Source organism: Schistocerca piceifrons, chromosome 8 (assembly GCF_021461385.2).
Source record: "Schistocerca piceifrons isolate TAMUIC-IGC-003096 chromosome 8, iqSchPice1.1, whole genome shotgun sequence".
Lineage (NCBI taxonomy): Eukaryota > Metazoa > Arthropoda > Insecta > Orthoptera > Acrididae > Schistocerca > Schistocerca piceifrons.
Genome location: NC_060145.1, coordinates 109,380,211 through 109,393,181, shown reverse-complemented (window position 1 = coordinate 109,393,181; position 12,971 = coordinate 109,380,211). Strand labels below are relative to the sequence as shown.

Here is a 12,971-nt window from a genome sequence, read left to right as displayed (position 1 = left end):
ATAATGGTTCCGATTCCTTGTCTCATTCCAGTTGTCAATAATTCCCATTACTACTCGTTGAATTTTTTTTTTTTTTGTCACATATGGTTCATATGTTAGGGCATTCCTTCCCTCTGTTTCCTTGCACACACAGAATTACCATACATCTGGACCATAGTGAAGTGATTTTCATTTTGAGAGGGGATACTTGATCATATCAGAGGCACATGTGGTAGATTATAACCAATTTCAGGGGCACCTTGCATATGTAACAGCGACCTCTGCCTTCGGTCCTACTGGTAGGTAATCTCCTGATCGAGTCACTTAGATAAATTATATGTACTTTATGACAGCTGTTTTCAAAATGGTTCAAATGGCTCTAAGCACTATGGGACTTAACATATGAGGCCATCAGTCCCCTAGAATTAGAAGTGCTCAAACCTAACTAACCGAGGACACCACACACATCCATGCTTGAGGCAGGATTTGAACATGCAGCAGCACAGTTCCGGACTGAAGTGCCTAGATCTGCTGAGCCACAGCGGCCAGCACAGCTGTTTTAATTAAGGTGATGACTGTGCAAGCAAATGTTGGTTGTGAGCTTAATTTAAAAGTCGTGTGTTAAATCAGAACTTCATGGTATTATTTTACAAAAGTGGGAAGTAATTAGGCTTTAGTTACAGTACATATTTTCCAATTTTATGTGTTCCTTACAGCTCTGAGGTCTCTTGTTCAAGTTGTTGTTATTTAGCATTGTTTTAATTGAAATCCCGGAGATTTTTATGTGTTTTGTGTCTCTGTACATGGAAGTTGGGGCAGCATTTATGGGGTTAAAATATCGATTTATATGTGGTATACGACGGTAAGGCCACCAGTAAGATGACTGGAGTGCTGTAATTACTACACAATGTGGGGTGTACTGCTTGCACATCAATGCCATAACACGCCTACGGCATCATGGCAGGTGCTAGTCACAGGGTAGTGGGTTGGTTCTGCAGTACTTCGTAAATGACACTTGGCAATAATTACCATTTTTTCTCATTACCATTTTTCAAGCGAGTTGTATGTCATGTATGCCACTGTCCGGCAGTTTAGAGACTCACTTGAAGGGGAAATTTGTTCGTCTACACTGACCACACTCTTTTAATGGCACTTTTCGTTAAAGGAATCTCCAATGGACCTCCTAGACAATGGAGACTTCTAGAGCTCATGTCAAAATGTACAACAGACGTGCGTCACATTAATGGAAGCAGAAATGTGGTCGCAAACATTCTGTTCAGATTCTGCACAAATTTTCCTGGGAGAACAACAGCAGTCCAGTCTGGAATTAGAGCAGGTGGATATCCAGACTCAGGTATATCTTTGTGGTGTGACAGATCTAGTAATATGCCTCGATTCTTCATCCCCAAATACTTTCAAAGTTTAGTCTTCGATGCAGTTCATAATTTTTCTCGTATGGCAGTGCATGTCACAGTGTGCTTACTGACAAAGAAAGTGATTTGGCCCAGGATGAAGAAGAATTGCAGAAGGTGGGCTCAACATTGTCAACGTTGCCAGCAATGCAAACCAGGCAGGCATGTGTCTGCACCTAGAGGAACCGTTATTACATCTACAGCGTGAATCTAGGATATCCACGTACTTTGTAGGGCCATACTCAGACAGTTACCGTTAGCAAAAGCACATTAAATGAGCGAGCCTTACTTAACAGTATGCCTTAGGGTATTGTAAATAACAGCCATCATGTCGGATAAAAACTTAGAAATTGTCCATTTAGGAGTGTAGCAAGCATATATGGAAGGTTGAGTGCCTCCAAGTTGCTGGGTACCTCGATGTCAATTGTAACTTGATATGATCTTGCCATGATGACTCATGTTCGTGTATCTAATTATTGCTTGAAATGATTGTCAAATGTCACTTCGTTCCCTGCAGATAACTCTTTTATTAGCGTGTTTGACACCCATAAATGATTTCTATGGAGAATCTCTTCCAGTATTTGTGGTGTCCTTTTTCTCTTCTTCGTCGTTTCTGCTGTCTCCTGAGCTCAACCACACCAATCGTCGGTACAAATTACATCATTTGAGATTATTTTGAAAACTGTGCCAGTAGAAATTCCCACCATACCTGTGGAATACAAGTCTCCGAAAGCGAAATGGGGGGATACATTTGCAAGTTTTTGTTGCCTGTGGAAACGCTGGAAACATGCCTTAAGCCCGGTCCACACTCAACGATCTGTCCGCGCAGACATCGGTGCAGATGTCTGTACATGCAAAAGATCGCTGCAAATGTGGTGTGTTCACACGACACAAACCCCAATCTACTACTCGCCCGCCATCTGTCGGTGTAGAAAAGAAATATCAGTGGCAAGCGACTACGCTCCCCGCAAACGTCAAACATTTAATTCAGTTATTTTGAAATATAGAAATGGAGGAAGTTCTGTTGTGGTCTGTGTTCGCAACTTGTGTTGCAAAAAACATTCAGACCAAGCGCAGGAAACAGAGAAAGTGGGTAAAATGGTGTAGACAGTGGCTGCTAAAGCGAAAGCAGTTTTCTCACGTAAATTTACTGAGAGAGTTGCAGGACGAACCGAACGACTGGCGAAATTATTTGCGGATGGATGTCGAAACTTATAGTTATCTCTTAAAGCTTGTAACCCTTCATATTATGAGAAAAAATATTTGTATGAGAAGGGCAATTTCTCCTCATGAACGGCTGGCGGTAACATTGACACTCCAATTTCATCTTCAGTTGTACTCCTGCTTGGTCTTGGCGTTTCTTGATCACTAAGAAAGCCAAGCAGATCAAAATACCATAACGTTGGCTGGTATACTTGATCTACTCCTACACCAGATCTAGATTTCTGAACTTTGGATAACTCAATTAGAGCATTGTATGCTGCAGTCTTTTTGTCTCGGTCACTATATTCTTTACTTTTAATCTTCCACAAACATGGGTGGTTTCTACATATTTCAATGAATTCACTTACAAACTCTTGAGAACACTGACGAGTATCAGACAATTTAATGCCCTGTGCACGCAAACACTAGACTGAGCAAACAGCTGTTTCGCGCCAGATTTGTGGCGATCTCCTGTCCACACGCTCCAACTTGTCTGCGCAGATGTGGTTTGAACCCACAGATTTGAGAGGTTTCGCTCAAACCTCCAACTTCCAGGTTTGCACACACCTCAGGTTGGTGCAAATCTTCTGTCCACACGCAACAATCTGTCTGCGCAGATGTGATGTGCGCAGACATTTGCGCAGACAGATCGTAACGTGTGGACGGGCCTTTATGGTAGACTCGTAACATCTTTGGAAATTTGCTGTTTCTGTTTGCTGGTAAACAAGCTCTGCTAGGCAGTAGGCAGGACTGAGCGCACGAAGTAGTTTTGTTGTGTGTAAGAGGAGAACATGTCCAGAATACCGGGGTACGATACTCATGATGATGGGCCAGGTTTCGTCGGAATCAGGTTCTGCCAGGAATGGTAAATTTATTTCTTACTTAATGTGAAAATATTTAAGATTTACGTTGGTGTAACCATAACGTACTTAACAAGCAAATAAATGTCTTGGGATTAATAAACTGCAATTTGTAAATAATATATAGTTCTTACTAGGGTGAAACTTGTTATTTTTGATAAACTTCGATCCTTTTTCATTTCAGTAATAACATGTTGTACCCAAAAGAAGACAAGGAAAACAAAGTACTTTTGTACGCTGTAAGTATACCTTAAATTATGCGCAAATCTTCCTTTGAATTGTAAATGACTCTCCTTTCTGAAACATTGTTTGTATTTCACTAAAATTTTTCGTTAGGTCATGACCAGAAATGTTGACGTTCATTTGATTTTCTCTCCTCTCCTGTGTTTATTATTTGATAGGTTTGACATACGTAATGAGCGATGATGAAAGCTTCTCGATATGTGTGTGTCATTGACGAATCTGTTATCACTCTTTAATTTACTACTGCAACTGTTATTGTACCTTTCTTTTATGTTTCAGTGCCGCAATTGTGACTACAAGCAAGTAGCAGATAGCAATTGCATTTATGTCAACAAAATTATGCACGAAATAGAGTAAGTAAAATCAAAGCAGTATTCTTTATACTGACACTATTTTAAGTTTTCGCAATTCTGTTGTGACAGATATTTCTTCTTTCTGCAGCGAGTTAACGCATATTGTCTCTGATGTTATTTCTGACCCTACATTGCCACGAACTGAGGAACATCCCTGTCCGAAATGTAATCACAGAGAAGCTGTGTTTTTCCAGGCACAGACAAGGAGAGCTGAGGTTTGTAGTACACACATTACATTTAAAACATTAAATGTAAACTTGAAACAGCTTGATCTGGGTGTAAAATTAGATTAAGTGTGAAGACTGTCACAGTTCATATTTCTAACTAATATATTACAGTTGTTGGAAGAGTATTGGTTAAAAAGATTCATATATTTCTCAAATTGGGTAATACCCAGATTGAGTAGTTTCATCTATCCATTTAGATTAGATTTAGTAGTATTACAGTTATTTGTAATGTAGACATCCTTGGTACACAGAAATCTATGGTACCCTTCAAAACAGTCTGCAGATTTGCCACAGATAGTTGAAATTACAAAAACATGTTAATGCTTACAAGTCCTCTACAAAGTTCCATGGAAATACCATGGGTTCCAGGGTAGTCACTGTATGTTCCACCTCTTTGGTTAATTAGTTACATGTTCCATGGAACATTTTAAGTGATAGACCATCATGCTGTGAAACAGGTCATTTTACATGCACATCACAATTTGTACATGCGGTTACATTCTGAACATTTCTATTTTTTTTAAATATGCAGACGAGTTTGTAATTCCTACAACAAAAACACACATTGTCCAACCAGCCACCATATCATCCTCAGCCCTTTGGCATCACTGGACGCGGATACAGAGGGGCATCTGGTCAGCACACCGATCTTTGGCTGTTGTCAGTTTTCGTGACTGTTGCTGCTACTTCTCAGCCAAGTAGCTCCGACAGTGCATAACCTCAGTGATCTGATGGGAATCAGTGTTATCACTGCGGCTAAGCCGTTGGCTAGTAATTTCTGCACACCACCTTTTTTCATGTTACAATAACAGAAATTCTTCTATCGAATAGGAATTGTCAGGGAGAAACTTTCTCACTTTATCAAATTTTGCCATGCTGTTTGTCCAATTTACATCAATAGGTAAGTGATCAAAAATTTTGTTGCCTTCTTGTTTAAAGATGTTACTCCAGAACATTGTTCCACATGATGTTAATTAAAGTATGTCAACTTACTGATTTCTCTCTTCCCAAGATTTGCAATGATTCAGAGTGCAAATGTGGCAGAACTAAATTGTTTTAGGAGCTCCAAAATGTGTGTGTGTGTGTGTGTGTGTGTTTTTTTTTTTTTTTTTTTCAAATTTAAATTCTCATCCATATGGACCACTAAGAATTTTCAGGTTTCCACCCTATTTATTATTTCCTCACCATGTGTTACACTTATCATTGGTGTAGTACCTGCAGATATGCAGAACAGAATATGTTGTCTTTTTATAATTTGGGGTGAGATCATTTGCAGAAAACAAGAATGATACTTTTATGAACTTTGTTTACCATTACTTCTGTTTTGTTCGTATGCTTCTGGTGATGACAATACTAGTGTCATCTGCAAAAAAGAATTAATTCTGCTTGTTGTATACTGGATGGAAGATTGTTCACATGTATGAGGAACAGTAGTGGACCTAAGATTGAACCTCCAGGCACCACATATGTGATTCCTCCCCAGTCAGAATTATGTCCCAGAGCTATATTGTTTGAATTACTAAGTACAACTTTCTGCATTCTTTTGTTTAGATATGACATTTACCCTTGGTTGGCTATACCACCAGTCCCATAAAATGTCAATTTACCTTGAGTATACTGTGATTCACATAGTAAAATTCCAGGTCAACGGAAGCGCCAGGTTCCACCCCCATCTGCTGTGACCTGTGACAAAATGGTGTTGCAGTGTGTGTCATCACTATGGTGTGGAGTTTTTGAGTTGGTTGTATGTGTAGATGTCATGTTGTTGTATTTGGTCATGACATCTGATGGTAGTTTGTGGACGTGCTGAATTTAACATGTGATATTGTTTTCGTTTGTGTTTTGGTTGCCATCATGCTAATATGGTTTTGAGTTTAGGTAGTTGTTGCAGTAACAGTGGTTGTGGAAGTGTTTTTACTGAGTTATTAGGGTTTTTCTTGTTTATACATTTGGGGTTTTTGTTAGGTCTGATTTGTTTGGTGTTTGTTGTGCGGAAAGAAGTCTGATATTTTTATTGCATTTTTGTCAGTTATGGATATGACAGTGAAGTCCACGAGTGTATCATTACATTCTGAGATGAGTGATGATATGATGTCTGACATACAGTTTCTGCAGATGTTTGACCTTATCACTTAATATGTTGGGTGTCACATTTGTGGCAACAACATGAGATTGATTAGAGTTCTGGTGGCTCTGACCAGGGGCGCGTGTGTGTCTGTGTGCGTTGGGGGGGGGGGGGGGGTTGGTATCAGTATCTGTGATTGAGCTGTATAGGTCTAGGTAAATGCCTGATTCCACTTTGTGGAGTTTTTTTGTAGCTGCAGCTCAGAGGAAGTGTCAGATTCCTGGGGTCTAGTGCAGCAGGGCATACAACCCGTCGGCTTTGGACAATGACGTCACTAGTCGCCAGAGAGCAGTTTACCATTTTCGCTTTTGCTGTTATGTTTCAGTTTCGTTTTTTTACTGATTGCTTAATAAAGTGGATCTGTTTATTCTATCTCGTGAGTTTTTTTTTTTTTTAAGCCAAAAAACACTTATCAGCCACTGAAGGGAGCTACAACACTAAGAAGAATCGCTTCTCGATTGGCCACGTGTGACGTCATTGTCCAAAGCCGACGGGTTGTATCCCCTGCTACACTAGTCCCGATTCCTGTGCTTTACGTGGTTTAGCAGAATGTCATAATTTAAATTCTTTTTATTATTTGTTTTGGAATTGTGTGCAGTGTTTTTTTTTTTTTTAAAGCTTGTTCCCATCCTAAGCCCAAATTTTCTGCCATTGTACTGTTAGTTTCATTTTATTTTTGGAGTGAGACATTGTATCATTTTATTTTTGTCCCTGTTTGCATGTGTGTAGTGATGTCATTGTCATTAGTTTGTATGTGCCAGAAGTAGCCATTTCTGCCATATTGGTGATCTTATAGGTCAGAACAGACAGGTGGTATCAGATGCTTCTTATAGGTCACAGAAAATACCAGTTGGTGCTAATTTATTATTTAATACTTGTAATTATTTAATATTGGTGAGTGAATGTATAAATTGTATTCTCACTAAAGCAACCCTTCTGAAACACAAACTGTTGTTGCTAAGGTGAGATAATACTCTAGAATACCTCATCATCTCAAAAATTTTAGAAAATGTTAGCAGTGAAACAGGTCAGTAGTTATTGACATCCCTCTTATCACCTTTCTTAGAGGGGTTTTAACAACCACATATTTCAGTCTCTCTGGGAAAATGCCTTGAGATAGTGATGCCTTACATATTACAGGTAAGACCAGGTTTATTACACAGGAACAGATTTTTAATACTATATTTGAAACACCATCAAAACCAGATGAGCTTTTATTTTGGAGAGTGTATAATTTTCTTAATTTCAGAAGGAGAAGCTGGTGATACATTCATATGACTGAATTTTACAAAAGTTAAATTTTCAACACACTACTGTGATTTTGCTCTTGAACAGTTTGTCCCTATGCCTAGTGCTATATTTGAAAATTGTTATTAAAACATTTGCTACCTGTGACTAATCATTTATTGTAAACAGATTATAGTTTATGAATTTTAAGACTTGGCAAAAACTAGCAATAATATATACGTATGTTTTCTTTGCAGGAGGAGATGAGACTTTACTATGTGTGTACAAATACTCATTGTACGCACAGATGGACAGAGTAAATAGTGATTTGGAAAAGCTGTGCACCTTTACTTCACATCAATTTGCACAGGATAGTTGTGAAGTGAGGGTGCGTGTGCATGTGTGGGTGCTTGCATGTGTGCACACTAAATAATTGTAATATAAACTATTTTTGTTGAGTGTGCTCTGCATCATTGCATACATTGTGAGTGGCTATGTTTTTTAAATGTGTTAATTAAGTGTGTATTGGTTGTTTTGTCAGTTTGAAAATGTAAGTTATAGATGTTATTAAATAATCAGTCACTTTTGAAAAGATTTTAATTTAAAATAGCACATAGCACTGAAAGATAAAATTTAATCATCATGGATTTACAATTGTGTATGAAATAACTTATATTTGACCTGAAACACATTGAAAATCTGTTAGCTGATGTTATATGGACTTGCTATACAGATTCCATATTGAAGTACAGAAAATTGGAGCTATGTCACCCACTGACATAGTGAGGGGGAGGGGCAGGAAGTCTATCACACCCAGGGGCGCAGCTCGCAGAGTGGTGCCAAATCATCTCAAAGACAAACAAGATTTTCCAGAAAATATGTTACATAATATTTCTGGAGGGGGAGGGCAATAAAGTGCTGTGCCAGTTTTGTTCGTTACATCACTAATGTTTTCCTCTACATATTGACAATGTTAGTTTTTTTTTAAAGGCAGTGGGTGTGTAGTTTTAGGTAACCAGTGATTTATGAGGAAAGTGTGTGTGGAGTGACAAAATTGAAACCATCTGATATTCTTTGCAGATTGTCCATGGTTACGTTGGGTTATGAAAGCTTGTCTTAGATTGCTGCTACCAATGGACTGATGTTTATCGGTTGATGTTTTGGGATGAAGTTTGTCATAGATTGGTCTCTTGCAAAGGTCAAGGATAGTTGGATTCTGAGATGGCAAAGTCAACATATGTCATGTAATGCAAGGAAGCTACAGTTACTGAGCATTCGTGTAGTGATTCAGAAGACTGAGTGATCAGAGGTTATGTATGTTCCACATTAATTTACATTTTAATTTTGGTCACAAGATTAATTTTATTTTTATGACAAATGCTTTATGAGGTTTTGAGATAGGGAATGCCATGGTTTTTTCTTATTTAACTTCTTTCAGTACATATCATGTTCCTTGGTTTTATTTTGTTAATACAAACCATGTTGTCTGCTCGCTGCTTTCTTGACAGCTATTTGGAAATAGCTGTTCACACATCCCAGGCTTTCCTGTCATCCCACAGTGATGACTGCCAACAGTATTCCATTAAACATGTAAATGCACTGTGCCTATTTTACCCTATTACCATGGTTCCATGTGGAAATTAACATTAGCATGTTCACCCTGTAAGTTTATTTTCAGTTAATGAAGTAACTATTGATTGTTTTGACATTGTAAGACCATGAGTCAATAGCTTTAAACAAAGACCATTAGTTTTGCAACTTTGATTGTAGTCATTACATTACCTTGTGCCATTAGTTTTAGTGGGAAGATTAGATAGATCTGTCATGCCTCTGAAATTAATTCATTCCAAGATTGAGGCATTTTCCCCAATGTATTTTGAACTGCAAATAAAGTGTTTTAACTGTAAATGTTGTGATTATAATGTCCTTCCTTTCATCTACTTCCCATACTTGCATAGTAAGGGAATCAGTCTTAACCTTAATTGTGTAAAGGAAATGACTTATCAGAATCTGAAATGAAACTAAACAGCTCACAAGTTTTGCACTAGCCGAATGAATTGCCTAGTTTGAATTTTTATTTCAATTTATTTTTAAATTCATAACTGTAAATCACTGGGCAGTCACCCATGTAATGGACTGAAAAGTAATCTTGTATTCTCAATGCAGTTCAGCAGAGATTTGGTCAAGCATTGACAATATGGCTTGTTTGCATGTTAGGAGCAAAACAAATAAATGTTGGAAATGGACCAACTCACTGGTGGTAATTTCTAGTAACCTTAAACAAGTGATGGATTCAACAACAAATATAACTGTCATAATAAAGAACATGTGTGCAGAAGTTACAGCAGTATGTAGCCAAAATTCAATATAAAGAGAACAGTATAATCTGACTCATAAGTAGTGGAAATGAGTATAAAGGTATGAATATTTGCTGGAAAATTGTCAGTTGGAATAGTTGTGTGTAATGTATATGCAATAGTATGAAATCTAATACACTGACAAATGCAGTCGAATGGTATTGCATTTGATGTCGGTAGTACAGTTTACACAAGATGTCGGTGATTTGGGTGGTAGAGAGAGTAGAACTCAGTATAAAGGGAGTCGTCTGTGTGTGGTGTTTAGTATGTGTGTACATGCCTTTGCTGTAGATAGAAAGGGACAGAATTAGTGATAGTGAATGTTGTGTACATAAAACACGGTTGTGACACTGCCATGCAGAAAACAGTTATGTGATGAAAAAGCAAAAATTGGTATGTACAAGCAAACGGTACTATCTGATCGTCAAATTGCCAAAAAGAAGAACTGTTAAAGTACATTGGTTGATAATTTTGTTAGATTGGGCGCACAATGTGAACAGAACAGAAAAATGGGCAAAGTGGAAAATTATCTGAAGCATATAGTGTGTTGTTTTTGCACAAAGCAAGTGCCTCAAACCATTATTTTCCTTAACTTGTTGCAGATTTACAACTGCCAGACGTATACCACAAATTGTCATATGACAAACATCTCACATTCAAGAAATTACTACAGAAACCCTCATTAAGAACCAAACATAAACAGTTTAGATTGTAGTTTGCTGGAAAACATTTGTGATGGACTTCAGAATGGAATAAAGTGATCGTCAGTGAGGAGTAGTAGTTTAATCTGTGTGGGCAGGATGAATTTCAGGTTGTGGGCATGGTCTGAGAACAGAGCAGCAGATAATTGGGAGTCTTCTGCGTTAAAGGTAAATCGCATTGGTTGGCTGAACATTAGAATGAACTCTGTGTACATTGAGATGCTGGAAACAGAATTGTTTAGAATGCATGAGGACCTGGGGGATGGAAGCCCAATGTTTCAACAAGGAAATGCAGCTGTGTATGGTTCTGCTAGAACCCAAAAGTGGTTTTGAAGATACAGATACTGATGTCTTGCCCTGAGCTGCACGTAGACCGGATTTGAATCCCCATGGAATACTTGTAAGGTGTGTTTATCACTATAGAAGGCAATTTTAGGCCAAATGTGAGCTGAAAAGAGTGATATGAGAAGACGAGCAAAAATTTCACTGAGAGAACTACAGTCCTAACAAAACTGAACAGAATTTTTGATGTAATTAAGAACAACAAAGTATGGGTGAATTACTAACAATGCAAAAACACAACACAACGTGACAATGGGTGCCTTTATGCCAATTTCCATTTTATTTTGTTACTTGTGGTGTGAAAGAAACTTTGTAATTCAGTCATTATTGTTTACTACTTTCATAGTAAATTTGGTAAGTGTATACTTCAGATGATGTAATATTACATTCATGTGCATAAGCTTTATTTTATTTATTTATATACATATTCGATTCTTTAATGTGTGTGAGATTCTAGAATGCGGAATGACTTAAAGAATATACAAATATATTTTCATAGAACATAGTAGTTACTATACAAAAACAGACGTAGGACATAAGTTATTTCACAAAAACAGTTGCAGGGAAAGTACACAATATAAAAATACAACAGAAAAAAAAAGTATTTATAAAGACAAAGATTAACACATGTTGATAAAACCTGACAAACTTGCAGTGAATATATGTTCCCAAATTTTATGCTTCTCTGTCAAAAAATTAATCTAATAATTAAAGGGATTTTTCAAGTAAATGTATCTTTAAATTATTTTTAAATAGTGCTTTCTTACTATTTAGGCATTTGATGGAATTCGGCAGTGAATTGAAAATTGTAGCACTAAACTGCTTACACCTTTCTGCACCTGAGTTAGATTTTTTATTCCACACTGGAGGTCAGTCTTCCTCCTTTGATTGTGATTATGGAACATTTCGTTTGTTTCATAGTGGGCAGGATTGTCAGCCAAGAAACTCATAATCGAGCAAATATACCCCGAACTTTTAGAACAGATTACAGTAGTAGGTCCTTGGGTGTACATATTTTTTTCTGCTGCAAGAAACTTTTATGTGATGGTGAGTTGCCCCAGAAGATAGCACATGGAGAGGAAGTACCCAAAATAAGTAGATTTTGTGACACTAATGTCTCCAATTTGTGAGATTGTCCTAATGCTAAAGTAGCAGAGGACAAATGTTTTATGGTTGGGAGGATATGATGGTCCCAGCTGACCCTACTGTCTAGGAACAGACATAAGAATCTGGTGCAATGTACTCCTTGTATTTGCTGACTGTCACATACATTAGGAATCTCTTATGGGACTCTGTGATCAAAACTAAAGTGGATGTACTTGCTTTTGCTCAGGTTCACTGTTAATGAATTTAGTCTGAAAGTAATTTGTTGGCTTCAGGTTATATGTCAGTGGACTGTTTATTGTTTATCACAATCATTAGCAAACATAGTTATCTCGCATGTTTTCCATGACAAAGGTAGGTTGTTTATGCAAATCAGAAACAGCAGCGGACCTAGGACCGATCCCTGAGGGACTCCATGGAGTACAGCCGTGTACTGTAGCAGTGTTCCCTTGAAAATGACCATGTCTGCATCTGTTGAAATATTGGTGATTGTTGACAATATCACCCAGCTGCATTCCCGTAAGTTATTTAAACAATTCTGTGACTAATGATGCTGCCATTCTTTGTAAACGCTCAGTTCCCGCTTGTAGTCCTACCTTGTATACATCCGCATGATGAATGGGTCACATGAGCATTTCCTTTGTAGAGTGACTTCATTTTCTCAGTATCCTACCAATGAAACCAACATACACAGAGCAATATATGTTGTGAGCATAGGAGATAATTTCAAGAATGAGAATGAAAAGTGACAATTTAGACAGGAAATTGTTTCAACGACAAGATATTTAGGACCAGAGTCATACAGATAATTAAAAGTTTGGAAATTAATTCCTCTGTT

The 12,971-nt window shown here is 37.6% G+C and overlaps 1 protein-coding gene across 2 annotated transcripts; it reads left to right on the top strand.

Annotated features, from left to right (window-relative positions):
- Nucleotides 1–3,270: 3,270 nt before the first annotated feature.
- Nucleotides 3,271–9,516, top strand: LOC124711382 (DNA-directed RNA polymerase II subunit RPB9). Of its 2 annotated transcripts, XR_007005468.1 has the most exons (6): nt 3,271–3,459; nt 3,639–3,693; nt 3,977–4,050; nt 4,139–4,265; nt 7,887–8,113; nt 8,710–9,516. XR_007005468.1 is itself a non-coding variant. In XM_047241434.1 (5 exons), the coding sequence occupies exons 1-5, from the start codon at nt 3,386–3,388 to the stop codon at nt 7,947–7,949; spliced, it is 393 nt and encodes a 130-aa protein (XP_047097390.1). In that variant the 5' UTR covers nt 3,271–3,385; the 3' UTR covers nt 7,950–8,221. The 2 variants fall into 2 exon arrangements, 1 of the variants encoding a protein (XP_047097390.1); XM_047241434.1 differs by lacking the exon at nt 8,710–9,516 and having other exon boundaries at nt 7,887–8,221.
- Nucleotides 9,517–12,971: the final 3,455 nt, after the last annotated feature.